The sequence below is a fragment of the Neofelis nebulosa genome, chromosome 4 (assembly GCF_028018385.1).
Source record: "Neofelis nebulosa isolate mNeoNeb1 chromosome 4, mNeoNeb1.pri, whole genome shotgun sequence".
Classification (NCBI taxonomy): Eukaryota; Metazoa; Chordata; class Mammalia; order Carnivora; family Felidae; genus Neofelis; species Neofelis nebulosa.
This window is the reverse complement of record NC_080785.1, coordinates 117478238-117493081: the sequence shown is the minus strand read 5'-3', so window position 1 is coordinate 117493081 and position 14844 is coordinate 117478238. Positions and strand designations below refer to the sequence as shown.

General features: G+C 45.4%; 1 protein-coding gene across 2 annotated transcripts in view; it reads left to right on the top strand.

The window, feature by feature from the left end:
* Window positions 1-14844, top strand: part of SLC6A11 (solute carrier family 6 member 11) — a 132195-nt gene that overhangs the window by 95008 nt on the left and 22343 nt on the right. For both annotated transcript variants that reach the window (XM_058725995.1, XM_058725994.1), the window contains 2 exons: window positions 4598-4701; window positions 9902-10026. In XM_058725995.1, the coding sequence (XP_058581978.1) occupies window positions 4598-4701; window positions 9902-10026 (229 nt within the window). The remainder of the gene's footprint in view (window positions 1-4597; window positions 4702-9901; window positions 10027-14844) is intronic.

Sequence of the window (14844 nt, the reverse complement as noted above, 5' to 3'; positions counted from 1 at the left end):
AGTATGCCAAGAAGAAACCCAAAGCAGTGGAAGAAAATAAATACTAAAAACAATAATTCAGGGATTCTTTTTTCCTGAAATAAAAGAGAAGACTTGAACTTTATCTTGAAAAAGTATACCAGAAGCCTAGGAAAATCAACCCAGACTAGTCAACATTAAGACCTATTCTAATAAAAATGACTGAACGTTAAAGAGAGAGAAAAAAAAACACCTGAATGTCGGTCATTCAAACAAAAAGAGTTAAGTGAGAAGAATGGATTCAGGCTTTTCTACATTTCACTCTGTGCCAGGGGAAAACTATGCAATGTATTTAAGATGCTCTGGAAAAGAAAAAGAGAACCAAGGATATTATATGCAGCCATACTGACGTTCAAGTATGAAAGCCATCAGCCAACTATTACGAACATACAAGAAGCCAGGAAATCTTACTTCTCATGAGCCTTGCCTGAGGGACTTACTAGAGAACAGGCTACCGGCAGCCAAACTGACAGGAGAGGTATTATCATAAGGGCTGGAGTAAGCATTAAATTAATAGTCACCTGTAGAGCTCACACTGAATCGTGCCTGTCACGGAGACAATATAATATGTAATGGTTGTACATTGTGATCATGCTCTTACGGAACAAAATTTAAAGTTGGGAAACGGTGGAGTATGTATATGGAAGATAGGATAAGTTCACATGTTGCTTTTACCTATCAACTGGAAACCAATGAATATTTCTTCTATTTAGTTGCTAGAGGAAAGGGAAGAAAAATAAACTGAGACTACTGACTAATTTCAATTTCAATATTCCTCATAGTTGGGAAGCAACACACAGTGTCACAAAGAGGGGGGAACTAAGGGAATTGTATAGAGGCATGAATTTGATGGTAACCACCAGAATAACAATGACAGGCATTTTACCTTGGAGATAGGGGAGCAAGAAGGAAAAGTTATTTGAGAAAACATCCCCCTGTCACATGAACCTCCAGACCCAAAATGTCCTCCCCCATCTTTCTTGTCTTTAAAGGTGTGCCTTTAAGCACAACTTCTCTGATTGCCCTAGCACGTTAATTATCCTTCCCCCACCCTCACCACCATCGACCACTCCTAGGTACTGGCTACCTTGTGCTCTGAATGTTTCAGCTTATCTCATCTGCAGACAAAGATGAAGTGCTATATGTAACTGTACAGTATTTCTTTCAGGTTCTGGCACAGGGTTCTGCATACAGAAGGCACTCAGTAAATGCTGGTTTACCAGTAATTCAGGATTGATTGAAGGATTTGGGCTTATATCCCCTGGGCTTTTCTAAGCACTTAATGTTGCTACTAGTCAGAATTCTTTGAGTTTGAAGTGACAGCAATCCAGTTCAAGTTGACTTAAGGAAAAGAGGAATTTGGGGCACCTAGATGGATGGCTTAGTTGGTTGAACGTCTGATTTCGGCTCAGGTCATGATCTCACAGTTCGTGGGTTTGAGCCCTGTGTCAGGCTGTGTGCTGACAGCTCAGGGTCTGGAGCCTGCTTCAGATTCTGTCTCCCTCTCTCTCTCTCTGCCCCTCCCCTGCTTGTGTGCTCTCTCTCTTTCTCTGTCTCTCAAAAATAAATAAGTAAACATTTTTAAAAAGAGAGGAATTTATAGGCCTCTGAAAGTGCAATGTTCTAGGGTAGGCCTCCATTTCAGGCATAACTGGATCCAGGTACTCAAGTCATATCATCAGTATCAGTCTTTCTTTGCTCTAAACTCTGCTTTCCTCTGCGTTGGTTTTATTCTTGGGCAGGCTATTCCCTCATGTTCAGTGATGACCCCCAGGAATTACAAGCTTAGCATCTCTAGGAGAAAAGAAGGTATCCCATTTGCAGTAGCTTCAGTAAAAGTCCCAGGATTGAGTTTAATTGTCTTGGCTTGCATCATATGCTCATCTCTGAATCAATCACTGTGGTCAAGAGAAATGCTTTGATTGGCCAGGCCTGGGTCATGTGACCATCTCTGAAGCTACCTCCCAGTAGAGAAGAGGTGGTTTCCCAAAGGAAAACTGGGGAGCTGTTACCTGAAAGGGGGAGATGGATGCTGGGTGGGCAAAACCAGCAGATGTCTGTTTTAGTGCTGATGTGCTCAATGCACAGACTGCAGGGAAAATTCCCCATAAGTGAAAGTCATTCTTTGGGGGTTACATCTTCAGGGTGTGTGGATAGAAAGCTCTCCGGTGTTTTCAAAGTCACAGAGAGCTTGTTTACCATGTTCTGGGTGGAGAGGAACCAGTGGCCATGGAGCTCAGTCATAATGGACAAACTAGATTTCCCACAAGTCTGGCAGTTTTTCTCAAGCAGTTCTGTACAGTCTGCCAGAGGACAGAAAAGGGGCTGGGTACAGGGACATCTAATTTGCAGAGGCATTACAGGCAAGAGTGAGGTACCAGAGGAGCTGTGCTTGATAGAGTGCCAGGAGTCCCACTGGGTAGCTCCTGTGATCTGGTCTTCGGTTTCCTGGGGCAGCAGCTGTTCTGTGTTTTACCTCTCTGTATGATTTACTACTGGTCTTAGAGATTCAGAGAAAGCACCCCTGCCCGTGGACCCTAGAACTCTCCCTCCTCCAGGCAAAATACCTCTCTTTCCTTCTTGGGGATTTGATGACTCAGTAAGGTCACTACCCTGGATTTGGGTAAAGAAAATCCACTGACGTAGCAAATAGGGGAACTGAGGCAGAGCGGGAGGACTTAAAAATGCATCCATTTCTCTCCTAAATCTTTAACATTTGTGTCTGCACTGGACCCTCCCTATCAACATTTAAGCATCCTTGAGTTTCTACCATTAAAAAAAAATTCTCCCTCAATTCCCCTTCCACTACCTATCTTCCAACTCCCTTTGGAGGCAAAATTTCTTGAAAAAGCTCTTGTTATATTCACTCTTTCCATTTCCTCTTCCCCGTGTCTCAGTCCACTCTGTTATACTGGCACCCCTGCTCTACACACACACACACACACACACACACACACACACACACTTCATGAAAAGGGCTCTCCTTGAGATGCTCATTTAGCTCCAGGACACTCCAGTGAGGGAAAAAAATGTATTCATTTCTTAGGTTGAGAAGCAGCCTAAGATTAAGATCTTTAATTTTAATAAGTATTTGCTGAATGATTAACACACTCCAGCAAATCCAGGGTAGAGTGACCTGTACTGTTGTAATCAAATCCCTGAGAGAAGAAATAAGAGATTTTGCCTGGAGAAGGACGAGTTCTAGGATCCAAGGGGCACTGGTGCTTTCTCCAAATCTCTAAAGTGCTACTGCATAGAAGAGGAAGGTGTGGTCTGGATGGCTCCAGAACTAGGAACCTTCAGGAAGGGGGACTTCCTCTCATTTTAAGAAATGTTCTCATGGTCAGAACTCTCTAAAGAAGAAAGGGCCACATCAGGCTATAGTGAGTTTCCTGTCACTAGCAGTCATCAAACAGAGACTATTCTAATAGTCAGGAGTACTCAGAAGAGAGTCTTGGGTGGGAGATTATCCCAGAGGACTTCTGAAATTCTGGGATTCGTTAAGTATGTATCTCTAGATGTGGGTCTCCATAGACTTGCCTCTGCCATTCCCAGCTGTGTGGTCTTGAATAAATTGCTCAAGTTCTCTGTTCCTCACTTTCCTCAGCTATAAATAATAGCACTTACCACGTAGGGATGCTGTGAATATTCAAATGCCCTAATGCTCAAAGGGCTCAGCCCCGGTGCCCAGCACATAACAAGTGCTCAGTAAATGTAGCTAGTATTTGTATTTAGTGCAAAGCCTTGTTCTCTAGATGGCACCCTATTCTCAACCATCAGCGTCATCGGCTGCATTTGGCTTTTAGCTCTGGATTTTCCTTGGAGCTGGGCTCAGAGAGAGCCTGGGGAAACATGTTAGGAAAAGCCATTGTAACTCCCGGTGTGCGTCTCATGCTGTCAACAGCAGTTTTTGTCAGAGAGGAGCCTGGAAACTAAGAAAGTAGTTTCCATTAAGTACCACAGAGGAAGCCTAAAATGCATCTGTTTTGAAAGGTGAAAGATACAGGTGGGCCTCCCCCTTCTCCTACCCCTTCCCTGCCACCTCATGCTCAGATCAGCTATGCAAATATTTTCTCATGGGCAGAATCCTGTGACAGTTTTCTCATGGTAATCTTAATCACAAAGATAAGAAGTCACTCAATTTGGCTTAAATATGACTTGCCTTATGAGCTGGGTCCCAGGAGCTTCCATTCCGTATCACACAAATCCTCTTGACAATCCTAAGAGGGAAGTTCATTCTCCACTTCGCGGATGAGGAGACTAAGCCTCAGAGAGGTTAAGTAGCTTTTCCAAGGTCACACAAGCTGGAGCAGGGACCTAAACATCCAAATTCTTGCTGTTCAGCGAACTGTTACCCATAACCTCTGGAAGATTCTGGAATTAATTAAGGACATGTATATATAATGAAGCAGTCCCCAATAACAGAACTTCTAAAACACGTTCCTGAGAAGTTTAGGAAGTTTGTTTATTTCTCCGTCTAGACTTTTTGGATGGTAAGGTGTGGGTGGGGGATTTCAGAGAACAGGGCCATCACTCATCTGACTTCTCTTTATGCTGACCTCTTTGTGCCTTCCTGCAGGTCTGGGTAGATGCTGGGACACAGATCTTTTTCTCCTATGCCATCTGCCTGGGTTGCCTGACTGCTCTGGGAAGTTATAACAATTATAACAACAACTGCTACAGGTGAGCATTTTGTGGCCCTGCCAAACCCCAAACCTCCACCAGACCCCAAGAGATCCACACTGTCAGGCTAGGTCACATTCGTCTTCCCGCCTTGCAGGGCCAGGACAAGACAGGCAGTCTGTTTCTCGGCCTCTCCCTGCCCCAGGATCAAAGAGCGGGCCACTTGAGGAGCTAGGAAAATAACGAATGTGATCAGAGTGTGTTGCAGACTGAATGTGAATCCACCCCAGGAGTCTTATTCAGGCCCCCATCCCACCCTGTGTGGCAAAGATTTATCCCAGGGCAGGTAAGTGACTTGCCCAAGGTCACATCGCTAGTAAGTGGCAAAACTGGGACTTGAACTCAGGTCTTCTGACAGTGCGGGCTTTGTTCTTCTGCCTTCTATTCAGAACCCTGCTTCTTGCCCCTTCTCACTTGATTTTAGGGTCCTATCCTGTCCCATATGGAATGACTAGTGCCCCATCTTACTCCTCGGCTTCCCTGCCTGGCCTCCTGCATGTGCCCACACCCAGAACTGGGAAGGGAATTGCCCAGGTTGGGAGGTGAGCCTGAGGCTGTCTGACCCTGGCTGCCTGGCTTCTCATGCCTGCAGCCTGATTTCTACTGTGAGGCTGAGACCCACCGAGGGCCAGGAACCCACTCAAGGTCACCAAGCAGTGCATGGCAGAAGGGAAATTGGCACTCTGGATTCTAGCCAATGGTCTGTTTGCTGAGGTCTTTGTACCCCTGAATTCAACTCCTGGTCATAGTAGGTGGCTCTTCAGGAGACTTGTATTTAATAACCACACAATTTGGTTGCTATGTGGCTCAAGGGAGATCGTGCATTTGAAAGAACTTTTGGCATGATAAAAGTCCCTCCCATGTTATCCCCATCTTTGAGATGGGGAAAGAGAGGCTCATGGAAGTGACCCCCGTCAGCTGTACACAGTAGAGCCTGGACTCTGCCTGAGGTCTCCCATTTTTCCATCCCAGGGCCCTGCCACATCTCTCTGAAAGCTAGCTTTGTGATTGCTTTATTAACCCATTCATTAAAACCATGTGCATTGCGTGTCTGCTGAGTGCAAGACACCAGCATTGGTACCTTAGGAGATAACACACAGGAATGGCACAGCCTCGGTCTACAGATTTTGTAAGTTGGGGAAATGGAGGCACTGAGGAAGTGAAAGTGGCCAGGCCCAGCATGCTGTAAGGAAAAGCCATTGTGGAATCCAGTGTGCCATTAGGCAGCAAGTTCTGTTGTTCCTGGGGGCCCTTGGGCAGAGCGGTATTGGGTATGGCTGGGCAGAAGGATGCTGGAGAGGCAGAAGACCACGCCAGGTTGTCCATACGATCCTTTCTACCTTCCAGGCGTTCGTGGGGAGGTGGGTGTTGGGGGTGAGAGGCAAAGCACTCTGTCAGCCACAATGCAAAACAGTAACCATGGACAGGAAGAGAAAGGCACGGGGCAGGGAGAACAGCATGGCAGTCCTCTGGTCGGGGTTGAGTGTGAGCCACTTGGGATGTTGGAGAAGAATGCTGTCTGCACACAGCTGTCACCATGCCAGCGTGACTACTGACTTAGACCAGCCCTCTGTGCAGGACACTGCAGAAATCACTTGGCCACTGCCCGGCTGTCAGCTCCATGAGGACACAAGCTAGTTCTTGTTGGCCACCATCCCTTGAGCCTACTACAGTGCTGCCCAGTGTGTCAGGAAGCAGGGAAGGAGCCATCTGTTACACAGATGAGGAAACTGAGGCCCCCAAATAAGTCACTTGCTCATGTTCATTATTACCAGTGGTGGAACGTGGCGTTGAACTCAGGGCTTTCTAGTTCCTGCTTCCTATTCCTCAGCAACAGGGATGGCCAGTTCTTTCCCAACATCTGTAGCTGACAAGGATTTGGCCAAGAGTGCCCTGTCTTCGGGCCGTGTCCTACAACCGTCTCCCCCACCGAGCGTGTGGGTAAGATATGCTGGCCACCACAGATCTCTTCTGCTGTCCCATCCAAGAGGCAGCAGAAGAAAGAAAATCCCCCAGGGGATGTTGCAACATCTGAAGGCCCATTTTACTTCCATTTCTCTGCGAACAGGTCTTCCCAACTCAGAGGGAGTAAATTAGTACCCTCCCTTCTGACAGCCTAATAGCTTCTGGAGGTCTTCAAAGCCCAGCTCAGCTCCTGCCAACTTTAAAGCGCTTGTTACATAAGCTTTTCACCTAGAAGGTGCCCTGCAGGAAGGAATTAGAGGGATGGGAAATGCAGCAAACCAGGCGGGGAAAATCCTCACTTCAGAACACAGGCTGCTAAGCTCCTTCTGCTTAAAAGGTGTGAGTGCTCTGAGGGCCATGGGGTGGGATGCAGGGCTGGAAGGGACCTCAGGTCTGCTTAGTGCTTCTCTGTCCTTCTGTGGCATGAGGAACTCACTCAAGAGTTCCCTGGGGACAGATGGGGAGTTTGCAATAAGGGATATTTGTTTTTCAACAATCACATGAGTGCCCACAGATAACTGTCCACAAGTCAGGATCTGAAAGTCTTAATTCTTAGGGGGCATTGTTTTTGTGTAGCTCCTGGAAAAAGCATGGGTTTTAGCATCTGAGACAAATGGACACACATCCCAACCTCATCCCAAGATGCCCCTGAGACCTTGAGTAGGTGATTCTCCTCCCTGAGCCTCAAGATTCAGTGACACAATGTTCAAGAAACCATAGCACAGGACTAGGTACATTGCAGATTCAAATTATACAGGAGATTTCCAGAATAGAGAGGATATAGAGAAAGTGCTTTCCTCAGGACCCCCTTATTTCCCACTGTTTGATAAGGCAGGGTCAGGAAATAGGCATGAAGAGCAGCTTTACCCCAACCGTAGGGATAAATCTCCCCTTACCTTGACTGAGCTGCATTTCCTTTTAAGAGGAGAGAAATCTGGGATGCCTGGGTGGCTCAGTTGGTTGAGCATCTGACTTCAGCTCAGGTCATGATCTAACGGTTCAGTTCATGGGTTTGAGTCCCACATCAGGCTCTCTGCTGTCAGTGAAGAGCCCACTTGGAATCTTCTGTCTCCCTCTCTCTCTGCCCCTCATCTCTCTGTCTCTCTCTCTGTCTCTCTCTCTCTCATAAATAAATAAACAAACAAACAGACATTTAAAAAAAAGAGGAGAGATATCAGCCTTGCAGATAGTCTTCAGGTCTGCCAGCCCAGCCTACATCCACAGTGCCAGAAGAGTTATTTAAAGAGACCTGTAATCAGTCACTGACTGCTACAGTAATGCTGTGTAACAAACATCCCCATGATCTCAGTGGTTTAACATGACAAGCATTTGCTTTTATTACTCTCAAGTCTCCTGGACAACTGGGTATGCTCTCCCGCAGGCTGTGAATTGGTTGGATTCAGCCCCAGGACCCAGGGCAGGCTCAAGTCTGCTTCATGTGTGTACATCGTGGGGTGCAGACTATGAGGACGGCAGCTCCCCTGGGGCAGTTCCTCTCATGGCAAGTCACAGAAGGCATAAAGGGCAAGTTCAATCACCTAAGTGTTATCTGAAGCCTCTGTTTGTATCACATCTGCTAATATCCTGTGACCAAAGAAAGTCATGTGGCTAAGCCCAAAGTCAGTGGGGAAGCATACTTGAACCCAAGGAAGAAGGTAGGGGGAGATGACTACTTGCTGGAAAATTACATAATTTGTCATAAGGCCCAAGAAACCCTGTTCTTAAGCACTTTGTCCCATGGGGAGGTCAGGTCCAGAGAGAAGATACTGCAGGGGGAAGTAGGGCCCACGTCTCCTGACCCCCAGGGTAATGCCTACTCCAATGTGCCCTTGATTCTCAGAGTCATTGCAAGGCAGCTGGGTGTCACAAGTCACCAACATTAGTGTAGCCCTTGGTTACATTACAAAAGGCAGGCTGTCCGGAGAAGAGGAGGTGAGAGCCCTGCTGTGTTCTTGAGTCGAGCACTCAGTCCTGGATATGGCATTTGAAGAGGGGCTGGGCCAGCTGGAGTGGATTACAGATCACAAGCCGGATGAACAACTGGTAAAGGAACTGGGGCAGTTAACTGAGGGAACCGAAAACCCAAAGGGGATATCGGGCCACTATCTTCAGATCTGCCAAAGCTGAAGGAGCTGCAGGCAGTTAGGGAGGGCAGAACTAAAACTCACCAGAGAAGGCTGGTTTTGGTCGAACACACACGAGGAAGTTCTTACTGCTGTAGGCAGCACTAGCTGGCCGGCCATGGGAAAGCACCATGGGACGAGGGGACTAGACCTGCTAGGGTGTGACCAGAGGCAGCCCACCAGCACCACCACAGGGATGCCCCAGGCGCATCGTACCCCAGACAAATGGCTGGACAGGCCACTTGGGAGCTCCTCCCTGTAAAATGGGGCATCACGCGTGTCATAAGCCTAACTTCCTGGCACATGCTGGCAGCAGCTGAGATCCGGGGAGGCCGATTCCCTGACCTGGCCCCGTGAGGATGCAGTGCCTGAGGTAGGAGAGGCCGGGGCTTGAGGGTTCTGTTTTCATCTTGACAAAACCCAGTCGTTTGTACTCCGATTTCTCCTGGTTGCGCTTTATGCTGGTGCTTCTTTGCTGGTAAGCCCCTCCCAAGGGCAAGAGACAGTCACTGCTCCCATAATCCCTCCATGCAGGATCCAACCTGGGAGGGGCTGCTGCCTCATAGGGACTTCAGTGAGGCCAGTGAGGCTCTGCTCCAGTAAACAGCCTGGCAAGAAGCTTGACCTTCGGGAGGGTGTTTCCTCCTGAAGCTGCTGGGAGCTGCCGGTGTAAAGTCTGTGGATGCTCCCCTGAGAAGGAGCCATTTCTCAGAGGCCTCTCCGGCCCTCCTTGGGCTCCCAGGAAATCACTCCTCTGTCATTTCCCTGGTTTTATTTCCTTCTGGGGATTTGGAGGAGTGTTGCTTTGTCTCCAACTATCTTCTCACTAGTGCATTTTCTCACTTGCCAGCCTTTCTTCCTTCCCATCCCTCTTCCATGCATCTGGTCCATGACCCACCCTATCTTCTAAAAATGCAGGAGAAGCTGTGTGACTGTGAGCCAGCCACCTAACCTCTCTGAACCACCAGGGCTTCATCAGGCAAATGGGGCTGTCTGTGCCCACCCTGCCCTGCCTGCCCCACAGGATTGGCGGTGGTGCTCACACAGAATGTTCAAGCAGGGCACCTGTTCCACCCACTCTGACCTCAGCCCCTCTCGCTGCTTCCCCACAGGGACTGCATCATGCTGTGTTGCCTGAACAGTGGCACCAGCTTTGTGGCTGGCTTTGCCATCTTCTCAGTCCTGGGCTTCATGGCATACGAGCAGGGGGTGCCCATTGCCGAGGTGGCAGAGTCAGGTAAGTTCGCCAAAGGCGAGGGAGGCCTCGGGTGATTGAAGGTCATAGCACAAGTATGATCTGCCTCCTCAGCTCATTCTCCTCCTGGATTCAGGTCTTAGGAGGTGGCCCGCCATCCATCCTCAAACCAGGATCACGGGAGAAAAACCTTGACACCTCCTCATTTCCATATCCAAGACGTCCTCGGGTTGTATAGCTTCTGCCTCCTCAGTGTTGCTCCACTTCATGTACTTTCCCCCAGCTACACTGTCTCCCCACCAGCCCAGACCACCGTCACCACTCACCTGGATGATTGCAGGAACCTTCCACGGGCCTCCTAGCCTCCACTATTGCCCCTTCTGTTCCATGTGTAGATTGATTTCTTTCAAAATGCAGATCTGAGTATGTCCATCTCTGGTGAAAAGCTCTTCTTTACTTTTCATAGTAGTGGATTCTAAGCATGGCCCCAAGGCCCCGTGTTGCTCAGCCTTTGTAGCCTCACCCCCAACATCATCCCCCCCGTGCTCATGCTGCCCCACTGCAGTGGTCTGCTGTTGCAACGTCACTTGCTCCCTCCCACCACACGGTCTTTGCACATACCGTTCTCTCTGCTTAGAGAACCTCTCTCCCTTTCCCTCTTTTAGATGTAGAATCACTGAGTGTGACATTCTTAAGTATAGATTGATGTGTTTGTATCAAACACACTACAGGCAGAGTTATTGTTGCTGAGGCGATGACACAAAATGGTGAATTTACATGGTTGTGATTCACGATCTACATGGTGTTTGAATTCTAGGAAAATGTGTGTTAAAAAGTATGAAAATAGTTTGTGTTCTCATGACAAGTGGTTAGGTTCTAAACTCAGTTAAGTCTAAATAAGTTTTTCACCTACAAGAATGTGTAGTAGAACAGTTTGGCAAGACCAGCACAGGTTGCTTAGCCTTTCTGGCCTCCATCTACTCAGTGCAAGTCATGCCCCCATTTATTGTGACCACCCCCAAGCACTTGTGGGAGCCACATTGCCTCTGTGGAAAATGTTGGTCCACAGTATCCTTTTTATGTGGCACACATAGATCAGGAAGCACCCCTCTTACCCACCAAGCTGGGCAAGGTGGTGGATATGGACATCAGAGCAGGAACGTGGTTGCAAAGCTTTGCTCCGTGACCACTCAGGGTCCACCTTCCTCTGGATAATGTATGTCAGGGAGGGAGGGAGGGAGGGAGGGAGGGAGGGAGGGAGAGAGAGAGAGAGAGAGAGAGAGAGAGAGAGAGAGAGGACAGACAGACCATCCCTGCTGAAATCAGGATGCCAGAGCTAGCCTAGAGGATATTAATCTGACCAAAGCTCTCACTCATCAAGTGCTTACTCTGTAAAGAAGCTACCCCTGTTTTACAGATAAGGAAGCTGAGGCTCAGAGAGGTGAAGTCACTCAACCAAGATTACACAAGCTGGAAGGGACAGGGCTGGGATTTAATACAGGCCCTCTGGCTCCAGAGCCCATGCTCTGACCATGCCATCCTACTGCCCACTGTGGGCACCTGACCCTTGACCAAACACCCATGCTCCTTCCTGGCATCAAACCACAGACAGCCCTGTAAGGAAAGAGTGTTACCTTCTATATGGGAGCACTGCCCACTCCAAGAATTCATTTCCTCCTCTATAAAATGAATGTCCTAATTTCTGCCTTAGGTGTGCAGTGGGATAAGATATCTGCAGCATTATGTTTTCTCTTTTTGTCATTATTTCCATTTTATAGATGGAGTTCAGAGAGGATTCATAGAAAGGAAAAGAGCCAACTAAAAATAAATTTTATTATTTTTTTTTCTAATTTCAAATTGAAAGCATATTCATGTTAGAAAAATGTGGAAATCTTAACAAAGGAAAAACGCTGCACTCCAAATCAAACAACATTTTGGGTTTTTCCTGTCATGGCATTTTCCATGCCTACATATCCATATGTGTGTTGATGGAAATCAGATCAAATTACCCCTGGTATTCAGTAGACTACATTTCCCCCTTCACAATAAAGCATGAGGAACTTTGTGCCTCAGTAAACAGAGATCTCAATCAAGAGTTTTCATGGCTCTGTGGTATTCCACTGGATGGATGGACCATAATGGATTTACTGTGTCTCGTTTGTCAGGCTCTGGGGTGGTTGTGTTTCATAGTCTACCTCACGAAATTCTCACAGCACCTCTGCAGGGTAGGCTTTGTCCGGGCTTCCACTCGTGGCTGTACAGAACAGGCTCTGCACAACTGCAGGGGGCACTGTTCACATAAACAGCCCTAGGTTTTACCATGCCCATTGAGATATGGACCCCGTACCTCAGAGCCTCAAGTGGTTCACCCAAGGTCACATAGCTCATAGGTGTTACAACCTGGCTCTAGCCTTTTCTGGCTCACCTTCCTGTGTTGCTCATGGTATCCAGCCGGTAAATCTGCTCTGTGCCCTTGGTTGGGCATATGGGTCAGGCTAAGATTCTCCTTGGGAACATCTGCCATATGGAGAAATTGCAAGTTTTAAGTGAGTGTGTAGCCACCTCACCTTGCTCGGAAGGACCTGGGCTTGCTTTCTGATGAGTGATTTTTGGAAAATACCTAATTAGATGGCAGAATGCTCAATGGGATGTCCCAGAATACCTGGAAACTGAGCCAGAAAGGCAACATATACTTCTCACAGGACTCAGATTTTGTCATGCTATGATCCCAAGCCCTTACCCACATGTCCCTTGGTCTGTTTCTGTGATACTTTCTGTGAGATACCCTCTCCTGGAGGTTGAGATTTTAGACAGCTTATAATTGGGTCTTGCTTTTTTATTCAGTCTGATTATCTATGTCTTTTAATTGGAGTATCTGTCTCTTTTCATTTCATAATTATTGATGTGGTTAAATCCTGAATTCTATTTTGAGACAGAAAATGTCAGAATGATCATCAGAAGTGGAAAGAGTCAGATGTGTGGTGGCAGGATTAAGTAATATGTTGCTAACTCCAGATAGACTTTAATGAGTTATAGGTGCATATTGTTGGCTAACTGCTTAGAAAATAATAATAGGAGGTAGAGCTACAAAGCTTAGATGAAATACAATTGGGCATTTCAAAATATTCATCAGCCCAAAAGAAGGCAATAAAAACACAACAAAGTAAACAAAAAAACAAAACCTACAAAATTCAGAAGGGACAAAAGTAAAACAAATATGAAATGGTAAAATTACACCCAACTATATCAATAATTATATTAAGTGCAAATGAGCCAAATACTCCAAGTAAAAGGCAGAGATTATCAGACTGAGTAAAAGAGCAAGACTCAACTATAAGCTTTCGACAAGAGATGCTTTAAATTTAAAGACACAGATAACGTGTAACACAAAGTGAAAAGATAATACCATGTAAACAACAAACATAAGAAAAGTGGCTTTGCTATATTAATATTAGAGTAGACTTCAAGTCAAAGAGTATTACTAGAGATAATGGGGAGCACACTTCATAATGTTTGTAAAAGGAGCAGTTCATTTATAAGATAGCTAATCCTGAATGTGTTGGTATTTAATGCCAGGGATTTTAAAAACATGAAGCAGTGGTGCCTGGGTGGCTCAGTTGGTTGAGTGTATGATTCTTGATTTTGGCTCAGGTCATGATCTCACAGTTCGTGGGTCTGCACCCTGCATCAGGCTCCATGCTGACATGGAGAATCCCTGCCTGGGATTCTCCCTTTCTTTGTGCCCCCCTCCCCATCTCTCAAAATAAATAAATAAACTTTTAAAAATATAATACATGAAGCAAAAACTGACAAACTAAAAGTAAAAATAGACAAACTCACAATCATAGTGGGAGATTTTAACACCCCTTGTTCATTAATGTTAAAACAACTATACAAAATATTAATAAAGACATAGAGATCTGAATACTGTCAAACAACTTAGCTTAATTGACATTTATAAAACACTGCAAGGAACAACTGCAAAGTACAGTTCTTTTCAAATGAACATGAAATATTCACCAAGATAGGATATAAATTGGGCCATAAATTAAATCTCAATAGGTTTCAAAAGATTGAAATTACAAGGTATATTCTCTGACTACCACTGAATTATGAATCCATAATGAAAATATACCTAGAAAATCCTTAAGTATGTGTAAATTAAGCAACATGTTTCTAAATTTCCCATGAGCCAAAGAAGACAGTATTTCAAACTGAATGGTAGTGAAAACATATCAAAACTTGTGGGATACAGTTAAAGTACTTACAGGGAAATTTATAACTTTAAAGCCTAATTAGAAAGAAGGATTTAAAGTAAAAAATTAAAGTTTCTATCTGAAGAAGCTGAAAAAAAGAAGTATAAATTAAAACCAAAGTAAGTATAAACAAAGAAATAATAAAGGGAAGACATACCCACAATAAAATTCCAAAGCCAAATTTGGTATTAAACAACAAAATTTATAATCCCCTAGTAAGACTAATCAAGGAAAAAAAATGAGAGAAAACACAAATTACTAATATCAGGAATGAAAGAAGAGGGATGAAGTTCTACAGACATTAAAAATGAGAATAGGAAATATTATGAACAACTTCAAGCTAATATATTTGATAATGTAGATTAAATGGAAAATTCCTTTAAAAATATAATTTACTCAAAATGACTCAAGAAGAAATAGAAACACTGAATAGCTCTATACTTTTTAAAAGACATTGGATTCATATCAAAAACCTTTCTACCAAGAAAACTTGAAGCCCTGATGGTTTCACTGGTGAAATCTACCGAACATGTAAGAAAAAAATAATATCAATCTTACATGGGTCTTTTAAAAATTAGAGTATGTTAGACCTCTGAATATCTGA